This window comes from Geotrypetes seraphini, chromosome 7 (assembly GCF_902459505.1).
Source record: "Geotrypetes seraphini chromosome 7, aGeoSer1.1, whole genome shotgun sequence".
Taxonomy (NCBI): domain Eukaryota; kingdom Metazoa; phylum Chordata; class Amphibia; order Gymnophiona; family Dermophiidae; genus Geotrypetes; species Geotrypetes seraphini.
This window is the reverse complement of record NC_047090.1, coordinates 100,864,646-100,886,765: the sequence shown is the minus strand read 5'-3', so window position 1 is coordinate 100,886,765 and position 22,120 is coordinate 100,864,646. Positions and strand designations below refer to the sequence as shown.

Here is a 22,120-nt window from a genome sequence, read left to right as displayed (position 1 = left end):
TCATGGCTCTTGCATAACGACAATGCACCAGCTCACATGGCACTGCCTGTGAGAGAGTTTTAAGCTAGTAAATAAATAACTGTATTTGAACACCCTCCCTACTCACCTGATCTGGCCCCCAATGACTTGTTTCTTTACCCAGAGATAAAGGAAATATTGAAAGGAAGACATTTTGATGACATTCAGGACATCAAGGGTAATACGACGACAGCTCTGATGGCAATTCCAGAAAAAGAGTTTCAAAATTGCATTGAAGGGTGAACTAGGTACCGACATCAGTGCGTAGCTTCCCAAGGGGAGCACTTTGAAGGTGACCATAGTGATATTCAACAGAGGCATGCTGCACTTTTTCTAGGATGAGTTCATGAACTTAATTGTCAGAAATTGTGTGTGTATAGATTGATAGGTAGAAAGAAAACACATATACTAGTGGCCAAAATTGTGGAAACACTTTAAGTTTTTCAAGATTGCAGAACTTTATTCAACTGTTGCTCAAGTTACTTATTAATTCTTCAATGTATGATATTTATAAACATTATTTGATTGTTTATAAACATTACCGGTAATATTTGTGTAGTAATTTTGTGGTTAGGAGTGACTTTTAGTGATTTGACATCAAAAAGGTAAGCAATTGGTCATGCTTCTTTTGATATACAGTGGTACCTTGGATTACGAGCATAATCCGTTCCAGGAGCATGCTCGTAATCCAAAATGCTCGTTTATCAAAGCGAGTTTCCCCATAGGAAATAATGGAAACTCGCTTTGATGCGTTCCCCCCCCCCCCAAGAACCGGCATTTCGCTTTAAAAAAGACATGGCAACTACATCATAATTATATTTAATGCATCAATAACATCATAAATATATTTAATGCATACATTTCTGACTAACAGAAACTCTGCAATCACTTAACAATACCAGCATAATATTTGGCACATTTCCCAAAAATAATGCTGTTCATAAGGAAATGATCATTTGTCCAGTTATCCAATGACTTCCTCAGTCCCTTAGCCTTGATTACTGCCTCACATCTTCTTGGAATACTGTCCACAAGTCTTTGAAGATCAATAAGTGTTATTATGTAGAAGCAGGAGTTGATTTTTGCTGCTATCTGCTCATGTTTATTGGATAGTCGCTTTGCCGCTACTGACCTCTTTAATCTGGCCCAGAGGTTCTCAATGCAGTTGAGTTCTGGACTGTTTTCTGGCCAGTCCAGCAACTCAACCTTGTTCTCTTTGAACCAGGTAAGGCATTCCTTGGCTATGTGGCATGGGGTGCCATCCTGTTGAAAAATGAATGGTTGACTGGCACCAAAGATGCCTCTGGCTAAAGGCAGGACCTTGGGCTGAAGAACCTCCTTTATGTATTTGTCAGCAAGTAGTTGACCCACAATATCTCTAGACTTGCAGCTCCACACCATCACACTCAGAGGATGCTTCATGGTGGCAGTAGTACACTCTGATAAGAAGTCCTTGGCTGGTCATCAACGAACACAGCAGATACTGTCACTGCCAAATATGGAATTTGGGTCTCATCTCTCCACAAAACCTTCTTTCACTGCTCTGTGATCCAGTTGGCATGCTCTTTAGTCCATTTAAAATGTTTATGATGCTGAACTGCATTGAGGAAGGGCTTTTTCCTGGGAATTTTTGCCCACAAGCCTGCTTTTCACTAGTTTCCAGAGAACTGTCCAGCCTGACACCAACACCCCTGTTTCGGCCAGTGATTTATTGATGTCAGCGGTAGTTAATTTCCAATTCTGTAGAGCCATTCTCACTATCCTTCTATCATGCTGAGATGTTGCAACTTTTTTCCAGCCCCTTCCAGCCTTGTTCTTGATGCTTCTAGTCTCTTCAAAGTGCTTACAGAGTTTCAGTACCCCAGCTGGTGACACACCTTGATCAGTTTTGGCTGCAATCTCTCTGTAACTGTAACCTTCTTTTCTTAAGATTATGTCTGTTGCTCTCTTTTTAGGTGACCAGTCAATTCTCTTCTGTAAAATTTAGCACAGCGCTGTAATTTTGGTGTACTTAGACAATTAATATTCATTTAATTCAATTAATGAAAAATAGCAATTCAGATTTTGTCAATTTTGGCCAATAGTGTGTGTGTGTGTATATATATATATATACGCGCACACACAGAATTAATGAAAAATAGCAATTCAGATTTTGTCAATTTTGGCCAATAGTGTATGTGTGTGTATATATATATATATATATATATACACACACACACATACACACATATATATATATATATATATTGAACCAACTTAATCCAGGAGGTATCTTAAATGTTACAGCTTAAGAGCCAAAATACACTTAAATTCAGCTCTGTTCTGCAGCACCAAAACAGAGGCAAATCATCTATCACCGTTCTTATGGAGATCCTCCATTAGTGCAATTAAACCTCTCCATATTGTATCCAGGTCTGAAAGCCAATTGGCCAGTCTACCACTGAATTGGACACTTGTATACCTCCTGGTCTATGATTTTCCACAAAAGGGATGCTGAGCAATCGTTTTCGGGTTTGCCCTGATCAAGGGCCTGGAAGAGTCAATCCTTAAATATGATGAGCGGAGGAACTTGACCAGAAGACACACCATTTTTAAAAAAAATTATACTATGGCTTGATTTAAAGTGTGCAGACTATAATTGTTTTCCCTGGAGTAATTTAATAACACGGTGCCTATATGAAATATCAATGTGTCTCTTTTACAAAGGCAATATAGGCATCTTGTTGTCTTTAAAAAATAGGTTCTAAGAAACAGCTCACATAAATTTATGCCTTCTCCAAATCTCTCACATAAAATTTGTGCATGCATTCTATGCATTTACACACACGTGTTTGTACCCTTGTATATCACCACATTTTATAACAGCTATTTTCCATAGGTTAAACATACTTCACATGCAGAAACTGCTTTCCACAATTACCCCCAATGTATCCATTTACAATCAGTAAGTTAATAGTATACATGTCGGTCAATTTTCAAAAAGACATTTGAGGTCAACAGCAGGTACTGACTATAAAATTCTTTAAATTATAAAAAATATCCCAGAAGCTACCATTTAACTTTGGGTCTCATAAATTGCTATCTAGCCACAAGTTACGAATTTCAATTTAGGTGGCTTAAGTAAGAGCTAAACATTATGATAGCAATTCCGTAAGTGGCACCTAAACTCCATCATAGTGTAACTTGGTTCTTGGTGTGTCTTACATTTATGCACCTAGTTATGCGGCTGGGATATGCATAAGATACACAGATAATTGGGAACCCCACTGATGTCCTGATCACACTCCACACAGATATACGCTTCTTTGGCACTTACACACAATACAATTTACACCTTAAGGCCCTGATTCTGCAAAATGCGTCTAAAGTTAGATGCCGTTTAGGTGCCTAAGTTAGGTGTCCTTTGTAGAAGCGCGCTCTTTGGACGTTCTTCTGGAACTTAGGCACAGTTTGGATGTCCTTAGTGCGAGCTGCTAAATAGCTCTCTGAGTCATTGCCCAAACCACACCCATTCCATGCCGCCTATTGAGTTAGGCAAGAGTTTTAAACATGGGTGTCCATGAAATTGTGGCTGCGTCTACAAAGTGGCGTTTACGTCTTGTGGACGCCTAAGTACCATTTATCGCTTGTTAAGACTCTTAATTGGCTCATTAACTACTTAGATTGGATGCCTAAAGCACGCCTAACCTTAGGCATGATGTAGGCGCCGTTTATAGAATCAGGGCCTTAAAGAACAGCACTACATTTTATGCATTTACATGCACAAAATAATTTCTTGTTATACCGTCCACCACATGTATCTAGATGGTTTACAATAGTTAAATACAATATACGTTTTAAAAGCAAAATATAATCTAAAATTTTTAAGGGGGCGAGGACAGATTTGACATACAGGAACATAAAAGAAAGGTGGGAGAAGGGAATAAAGTTACAATACAATAAAGAAGGAAAAAGGAGGGGGAAGGGTAATCACAGAGGGGGAAGGGAGTCTCTTCAAATTTCTCATTAAAAATAAATAAATTGTTAGTCCTTATTGAAAGTGGCTTGGAATAAGAATGTTTTGAGTTTGGGACTTGAAGGAGGGTAAAGATGTTTCTTGTCTAAGTACGGTTGGCAGAGCGTTCCACAGTGTTGGAATCATAACGGAGTTATGGAATTGTCCTTCACACAGACAGTGATGAAATTCTGCAGCCTTCCATGTAACTTATATACTCAAGAATGAATAAATGAATAACAGGTATCATTTTATATGGATAGCCTTTCCATTGAAAGTTATGTGTTTCTTTAATGGCTGGAGTTCCTGAATATACCTATAACTTTATAAAGGCATGTTATACATATAAAATTATATGACCATCGCTCACTGTTAAGTTACTTCATGACTTTTTCATCTTTCTCCATAACCAATGCATACAAGTTTCAAGTTTTTTATTTATTCTTGATTAATCGCTTTCTCTAATTCAAAGCGATGTACAAATCAAATTCAGTTAAAAGAGAGCAAACAAACAGACAAACCAAACTTCGGGATTTACAATGCTTACAAAGGTTAAAACTTATTAAACTACATTGGGTAAAAATAGGGTTATGAAATACATTCGTTATATAAAAGATTAAACATAGGAAAACACATTAGGAAAAATAATAAATAAAAAATCAGGAATTAAAAGCATCATTAAAAAGAAATGTTTTTAATAGTGATTTAAATTTTACCAAATCTTGATCGTTCCGTATAAAAATTGGAAGAGCATTCCAGGTTTGAGGGGCTGTTACAGAAAATATAAATTGTCGTCTTGTATTAATCAATTTCAATGAAGGTACTGTTAATAGATTTTGATCAGTAGATCTTAATGTTCTAGTTGGATGATAAGGTATTAAAAGTTTATGAATAAAAGCAGGAGTCTTATATAATAGTGTTTTAAATGTAAGTAAACAGATTTTATAAGTTATTCTATGGATGACAGGTAGCCAATGTGCCTTTTCAAGTAGGGGAGTAACATGATCAAATTTTTTAGATTTTGTAATAAGTTTTATAGAGACATTCTGTATAATTTGTAAACGTTTGATTTCATTTAATGCAATACCTCTAAAAAGAGAATTACAATAATCTATTTTTGATATAACTAATGAGTGGATAAGAATGTTTAAAGATTGTGCATTCAGAAATTTTGAAATGGATCTAATTTGTCGTAATCTGTAGAATGAAGTTTTAACAATATAACTTATATGGTCATGAAAGTTTAATTTGGAATCAACAATTACTCCTAATATTTTCGTTTTATTGACTATCTGTAAAGGGGTATTTCTTATAGTAATAGGGGTGACAAGTGTGGGATTTTCCTTCCAAGGAAAAATCATCAAATTTGTTTTTTTTATATTAAGGGCCAGTTTATTAGTATTTAGCCAATCTTGAACTTGATCGAGTTTCTTACTAATCTCATGAATTTCTGAAATATTATCCGTATCTACAGGGTGTAACAGCTGAATATCGTCAGCGTATCCGAAAACTTGAAAACCTATAGATTGGCACAATGTAAGGAGTGGTGCTAGAAAGATATTAAATAGTAGAGGAGAAAGAATAGACCCTTGAGGAACACCGAAAGTGGATGAAATAGGATTAGATATAGATTCTTTAAAGAAAACAGAAGAAGAGCGATCTGTAAAATAAGAATTAAACCAAGAAAGAATTTGATCCGTGATCCCAATAGATTGAAGTCGATTTATGAGAAGTTTATGATCAATTGTATCAAAAGCTGCGGAAAGATCTAGTGAAATTAATAAAGTAGTTTTGTGATGGTCAAGAAAATAATGAATGGATGTAGTTAAACCAACTAGTGATAATTCTGTGCTGTGATGTTCTCTAAAACCTGTTTGATTAGGGTGGAGAACGTTTGTTTTTTCCACAAAATCTAATATTTGGGTATAAACTATCTTTTCCGTTAACTTGGCCAGAAAAGGGATATTAGATATGGGCCTATAGTTTGTTGGATCTGTACTACTAGCATTATTATCTTTGAGAATTGGACGAATTATTGATTTTTTCCAGTCTTTTGGTACTTTACTTTGGGTCAGACTTTCAGTAATTAAAGTATGAATAACTGGTCCAAAAATTTGAAAGTATTGTTTCAGAATGAACGGGGGAAGAAGATCTGCTTTTGAGCTTTTAATATTGATAGATTTAATAGCCAACTCAATTTCTTTTTGGCTTGGAAGTTTAAATTTAGAGCATTTTGAGGTTGAGAGTTCAGTTTTTAACTGATCATGAACAATGTTACCTTGTTGATTTATTACAAAAGAGTTTCTTATTATTTTAATTTTTTCTGTAAAGTGATCTGCCAATTTTTGTGCTGTAAGTGTGTTATTATTTTCATTTGACTTCTCCTTACTAGTTGAAATTGATATTCTTTTTAATATTTTATATAACATTGATGGATTTTTGGCCTTTGTTATTTTCTCTGAATAATATTGCATTTTTGCTTGATTTATTTTTGATTTGTAATATATAATTTGTTCCTTGAATAATTGTAAATTTGTTAAGGTTTTATTTTTTTTTCCATGCACGTTCTAGAGATCGGACTTGTTGTTTAATTAGATTCAATTCTGATGAGAACCAGGGATTGTGAATTTTACGTTTAGAAATTGTCTTTGTTTGAAGAGGGATTACTTTTTCTAAGAATTTTAAAAGAGCTACATTCCATACATTTACTAATTCATCTACTGAATTTGATTTTGTTAAATCAATTTCAAATGAAGAGAGAATAGATTCTATATTAACATTATTGTAGTTTCTAAAATTTATTATTTGATGTTTTGGATTATTATTAGTACAATGAATGGAGTTATATGTTAATGAGATTAAATAATGATCAGACCAAGGAACTGCAGAACAGTTATTTAATGACAAAATATTGTTTGTGGTTTTTGATATTAGAGCCATATCCAAAGTGTGACCTGCCTGATGAGTGGGTTGAGAAATTATAGGATAGAGATCCAGTTGGTTTATGTGTGTTAGAATGGTTCTTGTATAATTGTTATTAGGTTCATCGAAGTGTATATTAAAATCTCCCAAAACTATAGGATTTAATGTAGAGCTACAGAAGTCAAAAAGTAAAGATTGTAGCTGGGTGACAATATCAGCTGAGATAGGAGGTGGTAAATATATTAATAACATTTCAGTCCTAGGCTTTGTCAATAAGGAGCATTGTAAAAATTCAATTACGGAATTTTTTGGTGAATAATCAACTTGTATCAGTAATGAATCTCGAAAAATAATAGCTAACCCACCTCCTCTTTTTTTGCTACGATGGTTAAAAAAAAAATGAATAGCCTTGTGGACAAGCATAAGATAGATATGCCTCTTCACCAGTGGAGAGCCAAGTTTCTGTTAGACAGAGTATGTCAAGATTTTGTTGTACGACGATGTCATGTATCAGATGATATTTTGATTTAATGGAACGAATATTTATAAGACTAATATTAAAGTGTTTGTGTAGAGAATCTGAGAATGATGGTTTTAGCCAGATATTTTGACGTTCAAAGGAACGAGGGATCTTTTTAATATGTTCAGATTTATAAGGTCTATTCCCCCAAATAACTTGAATTGGTGACATGGTTTCATCCATAGTAGTAGAAGAATAATGATCTAGTTTTATAGTTGTGAATAAATTATTTGTATTTAAAGGAAGATTAATCAATGAAAAGAAAAAGAAACCTAATAAGATCAGAGGAATAATATTTTGAATAATGAACCTATTGGTGATTAGCTTAACGTACTGCAGGATCGCACAAAGGAGCGCATTAAGGAGCAGGACCTGCTCCTTAAGCGCGCTCCTTTGGCGCGCGCCGAAGGCGCACGCCTTTGCGGCGTGCGCCGCAAAGTGTTGAAATTTATAGCACATGTACCGGGAGGGGCGGAGCCTGGAACGTGCCGCCGCACAGCGGCGGCAGAGAAGAAGAGCTTGCAAAGGTAACTGAAACAGACAATACAAGATAATATAAACTAAAAGAACATAACCTGACACCTGAAACAGACAATACAAGATAATATAAATTAAAAGAACTTAACCTGACACTTTAAATATTCTAATAGCAAATAAAAACATCCAAAGTGAGCTTAAAATAAAGTGCCATGCAAATAAGACTTCAGTAAAATCTGTTGCTGAGTTAAAGTGCGCCGCAAAGTGTTGAAATTTATAGCACATGTACCGGGAGGGGCGGAGCCTGGAACGTGCCGCCGCACAGCGGCGGCAGAGAAGGAGACCTTGCAAAGGTAACGGGAGGGGCGGAGCCTGGAACGTGCCGCCGCACAGCGGCGGCAGAGAAGGAGAGCTTGCAAAGGTAACGGGAGGGGCGGAGCCTGGAACGTGCCGCCGCACAGCGGCGGCAGAGAAGGAGAGCTTGCAAAGGTAACTGACACTTTAAATATTCTAATAGCAAATAAAAACATCCAAAGTGAGCTTAAAATAAAGTGCCATGCAAATAAGACTTCAGTAAAATCTGTTGCTGAGTTCTTCATGAACATTGTTACTAACTCTAACAAAAACAGGCGTACATAACTAAATCAAAAGTAACTAACCCAGTTAGACAAGCCACAGCAAGCTTGGTATGCAGCCCGGATGTACTGTATTAAATTTGTAGGAAGCCACAGAAAATTGAATCATAACCAAGTTCAAAGCCTACTGACAGGAACACTTACAAGAAGGCCCTTACTATAAACTTAAGCGGTTATATATCCCTGTGTGACCTAGAAGATAGCATGCAGCTACAACTTGGTCAATTTGGAACAGATATTAATGATTTCCCTCTATGTAAATGAAGCAAAGGGGCAAATGAAAGAGCTCCACTAAGTTTTAACCTTTGAAAACCGACAGAGTGTTATGTTATCCCCAACCAGCTTTCAACTGAGAGGAAATACCTTTAGAAAACTGTACTGTAGAATGGATTTAAGAACTTTAATAGCAAAGGAGCTGGATTTTCCAAAGAAATTCAAGAACATTAAGGTTTTTTAAACCTCCTTTTCTTCTCTGGTTATTCTTGAAAGCAAACAACAATTCAGAATGGATTAAGCATCTTGAAAAAAAAAGGCATCTACATTTTCTCCTGAAAGTACATCACGCAGGTGAAGGGGATTTAAGTTTCATCTTAACACACCTTTTCCCTGCTGTGGCTCATACTTCCTGCTATTCCAAAACAAAAGCTCCCACTTAAAAACCAGTTAAAACTTCAGTAATTAATATGTGCCTTAAAAAATAAAAGACTACCCTATCTTTAGTTTTCTTTGCTGAAGAAAAAAATAAAGAGCAAGCTTTATGGAACATTAGCAAGGAGGATTGTTTACACCATTTGTTTGGCAAGGAATCCGAGGAGAGCACTGAAGAATGTAGTTTATTAAAGGTTCCAAAAACCGCTTACAGGTGTGCCATAATTCAGCCGCATTTGGTGGATAAGCAAAATTGCTGGCTCGAGATGTTTATGGCATTTTATCCCAGCAATAATGAATGGGAAAAGGGGAAGGCACAGCTTTGCAAAAATTGCTTCACACAGCTCAGCTCAGGATAAAAATGTCATGGTGTTGTCAGATTTATTAGCTCAGCTGATAAGAAAATGGCATCTGTACAGTTTAAAGAAGACAGGCTCATCCCTTTGGCACTGCCAGACCAGACTGCTTCTTCAAAGGATAACAAAGTACATATCTTAATTTGGAGCTTTTTACGCCTGGTTGTCAGAAAGGCCTAAGGTTGCACATTAATGTACATTCTGTTGAACTCAGCCTGCCCTGTGGCACTTGTTTATTTGCTGGTATTCAGATTGGTAATTGCACCATATAATAACCTAGACTGATCTACGTAAAGCTACCTAAATATTATTAATAATGTTGTAAAAAAGCAGTGAAACATAGCAATATTAACTATCTGGCACCAGGATGTGATTTTGGCCAGAATAAGGTTTCTTGCTAGCTGACAGAAGCAATTAGAAGGCAGTTCTATAAAATTGCGCTTAAGGGTAGGCATCAAATACCGACATATTTTACCGAATACTAGCACATGACCAGGTAATTGGCACTTACCCACACACATGTGTTAGCTGCAATTCTATAAAATACATGCATATTCTCTTTAGCACATATGTAAAAGGGGGTGGAGTATGGGTGGACAATGGATACACAGAATGAGGTGACTCTAATGCTGAATTTAAGGACCATGTTTTAATGCCACAAACATATTTTTCAAACTGCCTCTTTGAGACTGCTTTCAACTCCTAACTCTTCTCACCTTTGGTTCTGCATCCCTAACCTTCTATGTCAGGTCTGTCTGCCCAAGTTATATTGTAAGCTCTTCTGAGTAGGGACAGTCTATTTAATGTCAACATGTACAGCCCTTCAGCGCTATGTCCAAAGTAGTTTCATATAGTAGGGCTGTAGTATGTGGATATGGGTAGTGGATAAAATAACTATATGGGAGGAGTTGGAGGACCCTGACCTTATTAGGAGGGGGAAGAGCAAATAAAAGGGAGGTGAGAAGAAAAACCTGGTCCTTTGGTTATCCTAATCTGCTGCCAGAGCCCGCAGTACTGAGAGGGACTACTGGAAGTGTTATTAGTCTGTAGCAGTGGTCTGAAACATGCGGCCCGGGGGCCACATGCGCCAGGTATTATTTTGCGGCCCGCGGTCTGTTCTAGTGCTGCCCGCTCTTTGCAGCGTCCTCTGGCTTCCCCCCGACCTCCCCGTCTTAGTTTCAACTAATTACCACTGCCTGCAGAGAGGATTGCCGGTGCTGTAGCGATTTTTGCAGGCTGCAGTTATCCTCAGCAGCACGTTCCCTCTACCACGATCCTGCCCCTGTCACCGGCAATCCTCTCTGCAGGCTGCGGTAATTAGCTGAAACTAAGACCGGGAGGCCAGGGGGGATGCTGGAGGATACTTTAAAGAAGGGGGGAACATGTAGGCCTTCGGGGGGGGGGAGATTTATAAACTATAAAGAGTTTTACCTCATGCAAAATTGTAATTTCTTTAATAAGACATTAACTATTTTTTTCTGCGGCCTTCCAAGTACCTACAAATCCAAAATATGGCCCTGCAAAAAGTTTGAGACCACTGGTCTGTTGGGTGAGAGTCCAAGTGTGGTTTGCTAACAGAGCAAGCAGAAGATTGTTTCAGCTTGGTGAGGAAGAAAGTGTAGCTCCAGGCTGAAGATAGAGAATAAGATCCAAAGTGGCTCATTGAGCCCCTTTACCTGAGGGTTGATACTAGGAGGGGACAGAAACTGTTGGTGTTGATACCCACCTCCATTGGGTAAACAAAGAGCGAGCAACTTCACTAAACATGGAGCCTCAATGGATTGTTATAGCTTGGCAGAAAGATAGTGTGGTCCCGGGCTGAGGGTAGGGATTGGTATGAAGAGGTTGGGAAACACGATGAAGGCACAAAGAATTTGACTGTATTATAACAACTTTTACTAATTTCTTTACTTTGACCTCAAGATGTAAATAGTTATCAGTTGGAATTATGGAGAATCAAGAAAAGTTTGAGTTATCAATCACAACATAGTTTCAGCTTGAATCATTTCATCTTAGTGGCAGAATGGTGGGAGCGATTCAGCACAGAAGAGGCTGTCCCCAAGCCTAGTGGGACATGTCCTGGCCTTCACATAGCTCAGACTTTCACTTTCTTTTTGCTAGCCCTGGTCACTGGTGCCCGATCTAAAGAGATAGCTGGCACCCTGAGACTGAGTGTGAGCGAGACCAGGGTTAAACTAATATTACTTAAATCTATCTTACTAAAACAGAGTACATGGGATGCTGACCGGTCAAGGTGCCTTATAAAAAGCAAACATAATTAATTAACCATTGTGACGTCTGCTATGGGAATGTATCAAAATGGCTGTAGTACCACTAGCTCTGTTAAAAAAGACAGGACCTGCAACTCTCATAAAGAAAAAGGATCAAGGATGAATGATCTCAGATGACCAGTTAATAAACCACAGCAGCAATGAAAGCTAACAGTGCTCAGGTGAATGATCCAATTTCATATTTACGTGACTGATGAAATGATGAATAAGACCATTTTTAATTTGTATACCTCTAAACATACTGAACAGACATGGGTCTTGAAAGAACTGAAAATCCATTTCATAGTCTATGGGGCCATGAAAAGTGTGCTTACTTTCTGCATGGTCAATGTGAGGCACACTAGGGTCAAACCCATGAACCTTGCAAATAGAGACTGACTTATTGATCATTTTTCTATACCGCTTAAGAAACAAGCTGTTCACATGAGAAAACATGACTTGGGTAGACACGTGCAGCTGAAACTACTAGAGCTACTCAGTGAAGGTTAAAGCTAGTGCATAGTTATTCTCTGAGAAGCAAAATGTGAGACAAACTCCCGAAGAGCATTGGACCTGCATTTCATAATTAATCAAGGACACATCGTATACTAGTCCAATGGGCTCCTTTAAGGATCTGTCTTTTTATCTGTGGCCCATAGAATAACAAATACACTTGCATTTATTTTACACCATACAGATCCTATGGCTTCTTAAGTCTTTAACCTCACTTCCTGAGGATCCTGGGTCAATCTCCAGTTAGTGTGATAAACACACTAGAACTACTTTGAGAAGAAACGATGAAGAAGCAGGAGTCACTTGATCTACCAATGCTGAAATTTTTATGACAAGAAGTCAAACAACTCTATCCCAGTCTCACTTCCAAATTTCAATTACTAACCTCAATCACATATACCATGTTTTCTTCAACTTAAATACTGTCTTTGTCTCCACTATCTCTGCCAAGAGGCCATGTCAGACATCTACAACTCTTTCCATACAGAACTATTCTCTTAGATTACTACCGAGTCTATCCCTTTTTCCTTTGTCCTATGAGCTTCCTTTTAATTGAACGAGACCTACTACTTCCGCACTTACAATATGTAATGGAAGTATTTAAATGTCTCTATCATATTTAAATACTAAAGTATGATCATGTTTCCCCTTTGTTGATAAAGCTTCACTGGCTCCCAGTTCACTTTAGGATCCAGTTTAAATGTGCATACATAATCTTCAAGCTTCTCTATGGAATATTTGATCCTTTTGTCCCCTTATGTTGGAATACCCTTAGACTTTGCCATTTGAGAAACACATAAAGATATAAGTTAGCCTTCCCTTCCTTTAAGGGAATTAAATCTGCTGGGAAGCTTAATCGATCTTTTGTTTTCAAGTTTGTAGAGATCTGGAATGAACTTCCTGACTCCAGCTGCAATTATTTCATAAATTCCTGATAAGTTTCAAGTTTCAAGTTTATTGATTTTTAATATACTGACCATCAACAGGTATCATCAACGGGTTCTCGCAATTTTTAAATGGCTTAACTACATTGATAATATTATAGTTATTTTTCTTATGTACTTTAGTTTTTAACTAGTTCTTCCTTCTCCTATGTTTTCTGCTATGTACTCTAGTCTTAATTACATGTGAACTGAGTTGAGCGCCACTGGGAGATGACTCGGTATATAAACCAAAGATTAGATTAGATATCCATGGCAAAAATGGAAGCTCTGCGATGAGGACAAAGTTAAAGGGGAGTAATCTACCTAAATGCCTGTGCAAACAGGCCTTCAGATGTCTTTAAAAATTAAAATAATTATTTTTTATCATACACAAAATCAAATAAATGAGAATGAGTATCTACCTCGCTTCTATCCATAGAAAGTGTGCACACAGAAAAATGTCTTAAGATCCTGTCTGAAATATAGATAATGTTTCCCCCATGCCTTCTGTTAGTCATGTACATGTCAGAGCAGCTTTACAAGCATCTACTTGAATGTGTAAAACACTTATAAAACTAACTTCTAAGAGGGCATGTTTTAGAAATGTACACTTGTGGACGTTTACTATCATGACCTACCACAAAACCAACGGAAGAAGGTTTAAAGTGTTTACAGCTGTCGCATGTCACTAGAAATTTGCAACAAGAATATTTCTGGGGTATTTTGCTATAACCCGTCTCTTATTCTTTTTACAGCGGTATTCTAAATTACATCATTTAACTTAAAAATACTTATCAGTCCTCTTTCAAATGGAAAAAGAGAAGAGGCTGTCCTGTGCATTTCCTTAACTATGCTATTTGACAGATAAATGAAAGGACTTTAATGTACAACTTAAAATTCTTAATTTTGTTTTCCAAAACAAAAGGCTTAAAACTGTCAATTATATATACAAGGCAAATGCGAACATCCACAATAGAATCCAGTTGTTTATCAGTAAAGAGTCAGACCCTCTGAAAAGTACACAAGCTTTTGGTTGGTGGTAAATTAGTGACAGGAAGAAAATCAAAATGAATGAAAACCACATGAAGACATGCCATCCCTCCCCTAAAATCCCCTTGTAAGAGCAGTTTAACCCCACCCTGTGTTTTATATTTCAGAATCTCTGTCTTTTAACTCAGTCCACTGACAAGTAGCTGCTGCTGTTAATACAGATGCACAGATACAGAACATTCTGTCCAAAACTGGAGAAAAACCAACAACTTACAAATGGTGCGATACATCAATATGAAAAAGGTCCTAGAAAAGAGAGAATGAAACCCGCTTCTCCGCATTGTCCGGCATTCTTAATTCATTTAAGCTCTGAACATTTATTTACTCACTCATTTCTATTCCCCCTAAAATCTAGAGCAGGGGTGTCCAACCTTTTGGCTTCCCTAGGCAGCATTGGCCGCAAAAAATGTTTCTGGGGCTGCTCAAACGCTGCAGCAAGACAGAGGAGGGAGCCGGCAAGACGGTAAACACCTGGGAGCAGCAGAGGAAAACACTGCATCGCACTTGACCGGAGCCACACAAAATACTTCATGGGGCCGCATGCGGCCCTCGGGCTGCAGGTTAGACACCCCTGATCTAGAGGGATTATAAGGTAACAAACCACATCATTTTACTCAAGGTAACATATATAATTCTCAAAATTATCATCCATGATCAGCAAAATACAAACATTGACCATCTGTGGCAGTTCAACAAACATTAATTATGATGGGAGATAATTTTCAAAAGTTGAAATGGCCTTCTGTTGGGTTTTTTTTTCCATTCTTCAGGTGTTTTGATCTCCGATGTGATTTAAGGAGTTACGGTAGTTTCTGCATAATGTCATTTAAAAATGTAGCTCAACTCACATGGAGTAAAGCATATTTATGACCTCAGCTATGCCGCTGTTTAGAATACAAGGACCCTGACAGTTTAGACTGGCTGAGTCATAACATTAGCTGAGCCCCAGGAACCCTAGTAAAAAGTTAATAGGGGAAGGGGGGTGAGAATTTGAAGGATGGTAAGGTTGGAAAAAAAAAAAAGATGATGAAGGATTAGATAGGATTGGTGGGAAATGATTGGTGAGAAGCAGGAAGGTAGTGAGAAGTTGTGATTGGTTGGAACTGTGAAGAGATTAGAATGTTGGGGAAGGTGTTTGGGCGGTTTTATTCATTTGTGGGGGTTTTGGAGTGGAGGGTGGTTGCGAGGGAGGAGGTGGTGGAAGAAGCGTGTTCTTCCTTCCCTCCCTTGGTTGGGTAGTGCTTGGGATCAGTTGTTGACAATGGAGGGGGGGAGGTAGCAGCTAAAAAACCATGGAAGTGTGCCTAAGACATGGGGGATATTGTTGGGGATGCCTATGGATTTTGAGTTATGATACATGTGATGGGGGAAAAGAAAAATGGATTACTCATGGGCGTCACTGCCATGAGTTGGGGTGCGTGACCTGATGATACCATGGGTCATGTTATGGGGGTAAGTGGTAAGGAGTTGCCTGAGGGGATGAGCTACTTTCATCTCTGAATGGCTCATGGGGAAAGGGGGTAAGGAAAGAGGGGGTTTGTACAGCTGCATTGGGAAGTTGGGGGATGTTATAGATATATGAATTTAATTGTTGAACTCCTTCGCTGACGACCTACAACTCTATCTTCCCCTAGGCCATCACCGAGACACACAAATAAAAAATCTCCAGTCTTGCTTAACTGAAATAAAGTCTTGGATGACCGTAAACAAGTTACAGTTAAATGAATCCAAGACAGAACTTTTCTGGATCCACAAAGATTTATGCGTATATCCCCGTCCGTCCTTTTCCTGGGCCACAAACACCCTTACACCCAAAGACAACGTCCGCAGCCTAGGAGTAACTCTTGACTCTAATTTATCAATGACAGATCACGTATCCAAACTAGTATCATCCACCTTCTACTACCTCCGCCTGCTAAAAAACATACGTGCCTACTTCTCAGAACCTGAATTTGCCTAACTACTCTACGCTTTTGTTCTATCCCGCTAGACTATTGTAACACTCTACTAGTGGGCCTGCCTACCAAAACTCTCTCCCGCCTCCAAAGGGTGCAAAACGATGCAATCCGCCTTCTGAAAAACCTAGGCATCCGCGACCATGTTACCCCTGCATTAGCTTCCATGCACTGGCTACCCATTCAAAAATGCTGCACCTTCAAGGCCCTGCTCCTCGCTTTCAAAACCTTCCATGAAACGATTCCGTACTACATGAAAACTAAACTACAAATCTACTTCTCAAAGCAACCACTGAGGTCCCAAGGAGAAAAACGATTGACCATACCTTCTGGCCGCTCCCTCAAAACTGAAACCACCTGCAAACGCTCCTACTCACATTTCATACCCAAACTTTGGCACACAATCCCTCCATCTGTCAGATCACTAGATGGACTCTGGAACTCCAGGCAGGCCGTGAAAACCTTCCTCTTTACTAACCCAGTGCCTTAAAGTCATTCACCCTGAAATGCCACCCAGTCAACGCACCTACGCCATCTAAACTCACCAGATGCTACTTAGTACATATGTTTTATTGTCATGTCTTTATTGTAATTTATGTAAACTATGTCATCTCTGCTCTGTCTGGATTATTATGGATGTACTTTGAAACCCGTTCTGGGCTCCTTTGGGAGGACGGGCTAAAAAATTGAATAAATAAAATAAAAATAAAATAAATAAAGTTGGGGTTATGAATAAAGCTGCAGCCAAACATTTATTCCACTAGATCATTGTCTGTGATTTATTGGGGAGAATGTGATTTAGAGCTTCTTTTACTAAGCTGCGCTAGTGTTTTTAGCGCATGCTGCCCTCTGTGTTATGCACAAAAAACTAATGCCAGCTCAATGGTGGCATTAGCGTCTAGCGCACGCGGCAATTCAGCGTCTGCTAAAACCGCTAGCACAGCTTAGTAAAAGGAGCCCTTAGAGTTTTAAATGATGGTGACAAACAGACTAACGCACCAGCCTCTTCATTGGTCTTCAGATTTTTAATAAATTTTTTAGCACAGTGAATTCTTGTTCCTCACTTAATATTATTTAGATTTTATCAAAATATAGCTTATAAATAATGAAAGGCAATACTGTATATATGTAGTTTACTACTACCAAGTTTTTAAAATTAAGTTTACCGCCTTTGGACTCATTTTCAGGCTGGTCAGTTTGTTTATAAGCCTCCTTTGCTAATTCCATGTTCACCACATCCAAGCTCATGTCTAGTTCTCTGGTCATCAAGTCAAAGAAGTCAATCAGATTTGTTTGGCAAACCATATGGCCTTGGATCTTGCAAGCAAAACAACCAGACATAGGAGAACTCACAAACCGTTCACGCATCCCCCAATCAGAGGCGTCAAATGAAAAAACTGTACGATGGCCTTCTAGCCACACAAGCAACAAAACTAGACTACCAACTTGCCAATTTACTGATAATGACTCCAGACTACAAATTGTTCAGAAAAGAAATAAAAACCATCCTATTCAAGAAATCCTTGAAGACAAACTAACGTCGCAAGACGCATCTCAGTTCTCTGAAGCAACTCGCTCTACTCTTTAATTCCTCTGGAAATGGCCAGATAACTTATTTTGTAATCCGCCTTGAACTGCAAGGTATTGGCGGAATAGAAATCACTAATGTAATGTAACAACAGCAGAGAGACAAAAATAAATAAATAAAGCATAGCCTGTGATGTTCCAACAGATGAATTTTTTAGTTCAACTCAACACTATTTTTGTTTCAGCCACAATGCCTGCCCCAGGAGTCTGAAGTACTCGTTGGAACTGTTTTCATAAGAGTGTAGGTCAAGAACTTGTCGGGAGAAATACGACAAAGAAAAGGGGTATCAGTAACTGAAATGGTGCCAAAACTACACTTCTCCCTCCATATTCGCTGTGATAGGGGATTAACATAACCGCAAATACAGAAAAACCGCGAATAACTTTTTCATATGTTATTCGCTGTTTTCTATTAAAAACCATTGTGAATATAGTGAAACCGTGAATAACATGGTGGGAGACCTGGTCTGTTCCTGAAGGAGAGGCAAAACACGGTGAAGAAAGTGTTGGGAATCTGGTATTTTCTCTGTAAATGTTTGGAATCAGCAATTTCTCTATGCAAGCTGATGTAATTTGGGGGGAGGAGCAAGCAAGCAAAAAACCGTGAATAATCAAAACCACAAATGCTGAAACCGCGAATACGGAGGGAGAAGTGTACTTCATTTTGATGTGTACTTTTCCTAGTTATTTGTGGCCCCTCTCTGGAACTGTCTGCTGCTTTTTCCTAGTCATTCTCAGTTTTAGACTTCCACCTATGACCTTCCTCTTTTTCTGGATGTACCTAAGGTAAGTCTTATCACTTTGTTTTACATCTTTGGTCATCTTGTCTTCTGTTCTTGCTTTTGCCTTCCTGATTTCTCTTTTGGTTTCAATCAGCTTTACCCAATATTCTTTTTCACATTCCATGTTATCCTTTGTACTTTATGTCTGCTAGTCTTTTCACCTTATTTTGTCAGCCGCCTCCTTGAAAAACCATAATAGTTTTCTTTACCTTCTTAACATAAAGATAGTGATACCCCTTTATAGAATTGCTTTCTATGTGTGTACTTGCACATTCTATAAAGTATGTGTATACATTACTACTCCAAGAGTCATTGATACCATTTTGGATTCCAGCAATGACTGGGCAGGCAGTAGTAGTGGATTGCTGCCACTGGGAAACATTGCATTACCAAAATTAACCCCCAGAGGGATCAGAAGGGGGTTATCACTGTAGAGAAGCATATTGTGAGGAAGAACCAACTTCAGGATGGGGGAAACAGATGGGGGATACCCCGAGCAGCTGTCATTTTGACAGCACTAAGGGTGCGCTACAGGCATGGACCCACGCTATTGGCTCAGGCATGTAATGCTCGATTAATGTACTTTTGTGTCCCGTGCAATCAATGCATAGGACATAGCAGCACACACAGGCTTTGTACTTACCACACATTAAGATTTGCTGTTAATGTGCGGTAAGTGCAAATCCTATCACACTTTAGTAAAAGAGCCCCTTTTGCCTTCTCTATTCTCAGTCACTATACTATGTGCAATTGTTCAGGGTTCTATTTCCTTATTTTTAAAGGATAAGGGAATCAAAAAAGTTAGAATTAGGAAAATATATTTTATGTTCTACATAGGTTTAAACAATGCTGTACTGGCTATTAATGGAGTTAGGGGAAAATTTCCTTATTTCTGACTTTTGTATGAGTTTCAACCAGTTTCAGCTACAGTGAAATGAGAACACCAAGAAAGATTTTATAATAATTACAGGGACATATTTTTATAAGATGATTATATTACAATTCAACTGACATCAAGATAAATGAACTTTTATTGTTCTTGTCTCCAGATGAAGTCATCTCTGTATACAAAGTAACTTACAGACCCTGAAGATTACCTAAGAGAAATTCCAATGTCTCAGTCAAACATTACTGGAAACACATTTGAGTGACAAAGTCAAATTATTTTCAGTGTTGACATCAGCATCCAGGACTTTGGCCAAATAAAACACATTTTCAACACCAGCCACACCTATATTACCTTTTTTAAAAAAAGCAAAATAAGAATATAAGCATTGCCTTACTGGATCAGACCGAAGGTTCATCAAGCCCAGTATTCCTGTTTCTAACAGTGACCAATCAAGGTCATAAGTACCTGGCAAGATCTCAAAAGAATAAAAACAGATTTTATTCCAGAAATAAGCAGAAGACTGTCCTAAATCATCTCAATCATGGCTTATTGAATTTTCTTGTAGGAATTTATGCAAACCTTTTTAAAATGCTGCTAAGCTAACTGCTTTTACCATACTCTCTGGCAACAAGAGGCAAGTAAGTAAAAGTAAGAGGAAAAGAAGGCTGCTTTGGTTCTTAAAAGTAGTAGCTGAGAAGGTAAGGAATAAGAGGTTAGCTTTCATAAACTACAAAAGATCGCAGAAAGAGGAAGACAGGCAAAAATATCTGGAAAAGTTAAGAGAGGCTGGTCATGTAGTCAGGAAAGCAAAGATGCAAATGGAAGAAAAAAAAGCTGACAGGGTAAAACGGGGAGACAAGACCTTTTTTTTGTAAATCTTTATTGATTTTCAAACTTTAAAAGTGCAATACAAATGATAAATCCGAAAAACTGCACAAAAACACATTATTAATTATACAATTTTTTAGATATATTAGTGATAGGAAGAAGTGCAAAAGTGGCATTGTGAAACTCAAAGGTGAAGGGGAGGAATATGTAGAAGCTGATAAAGAAAAGGCCGAATTGCTTAACAATTATTTCTGTTCTGTGTTCACTGCTAAAGCGCAGGGAGCACAGAAGACAAATGTGAATAGGGATGGAGGAAGAATAGACCCTGATAGATTTTCAGAGGGTTGTGTTCAAAACCTACACCAAAACTCAGAGAGGAGAATGTGTAGGAGAGGAAGACAGGGTATAACTTATGTCCTGTGTTTCAAAAGCAATGAGGGCCATATTCTATAAACGGCACCATAGATTAGGCAGCCTAACTTAATTGTCTTAATTGGCTTTAATTGGTGCAGTAATTGGCCACATCATTTAAAACAGATTAATAAATCATTTCAAAAAGTTAGGTACCGGGAGGCGTCTATAGTGTGGGCGCTGTTAACATGTCTATAGCAGGACGCCTTTTGCCTAAGTGGGTGTGATTAGGGGTGGAGTGGAGTGGGACTTAGGCACCATTAGGCATGATTCACTAAAAAAATTATATACCTGCAATGTAAGCCAGTAAAACACTGGCCTACATTGCAGCCATCTAAGTTTTTGTCTTAAATTTTGTTAGCTGTGATTCTGTTAATGGCGCCTAAACGTGATTGACATGCGGCTGGCATCCATTTTTGTAGACGCTGCCAATTTAGGCATCTTTACAAAATCCGGCTCTGAGAATCTGAAAAGGACAGGACTGTCTGAGGTCTCTATCAACTTAGAGACACTTAAAGTGGAATAAAGACTAAGAAAGTTCCAAATCCATCCAAAGGAGGCAACCGGAAACAGAGAAGTGTCAACATATATGGAGGGAGACCAAGGGACATTATTACAGTGAGCAAGGTTGATTCTTTTTGCCGTCTTTTGACTTTTTTTTAATGTACTGTATGACTAATTTTATTGTCCTGCTTATAGGTATTCTTAGTTGCTGGGGGAGGACCCAGTAAATGGCTATTTTTATGTAAAAATTTCTACCACTCTCTTCTACATTATTTTCTAAGTGTGGGTTATGGGTACTTGTTCAAAGAATAATCCGACAACCACCAAGGATCCCACCTATCTTTGGTGTCCATAGTTAAAACTTTAAAATCTCTTCCCGTCCACATATAACTTTTCATGTGTACCTATTAATAAGATATATTTACCTACAAGACCAATGACAGTTGGAGTAGGTCATAATGGGAATATTGAACAAAATCAATGCCAAGATTAAGTTCAAAGAGATGATAATGTCTGTAGTACCTGAAGATTGGAGGGTGGACAATGTTACAATGATTTCTTAAAGGTTTCCAGGGGAGATCTGGGAAATTACAGACTGGTAAAAGCCTGACTTCAAAGCCGGAAAAAATACTGGAAACAATTATAAAAATAAAATTACGGAACAAGTAGACAAACATGATTTAATGGAACAGAGTCAGCATGGGTTCAGCCAAGTGAGGTCTTGCCTCACCAATTTGCTTGACTTATTTGAAGGTGTGAATAAACATGTGGATAAAGGCGAGCCGGTTGATGTAGTGTATCTAGATTTTCAGAAAGCTTTAGACAAAGTTCCTCAAGA

The 22,120-nt window shown here is 38.1% G+C and overlaps 1 protein-coding gene across 7 annotated transcripts in view; it reads right to left on the bottom strand.

The window, feature by feature from the left end:
- RAD51B (RAD51 paralog B) overlaps positions 1–22,120 on the bottom strand; it is a 1,288,364-nt gene that overhangs the window by 504,938 nt on the left and 761,306 nt on the right. For 2 of the 7 annotated variants that reach the window (XM_033953097.1, XM_033953098.1), the window contains one exon: positions 983–1,992. The exons of the other annotated variants lie outside the window; for them this stretch is intronic. In XM_033953097.1, coding sequence (XP_033808988.1) covers positions 1,982–1,992 — 11 coding nt within the window. In that variant the 3' untranslated portion in view covers positions 983–1,981. Of the gene's footprint in view, positions 1–982; positions 1,993–22,120 lie in introns of those variants that run through there. 7 annotated transcript variants of the gene reach the window in all.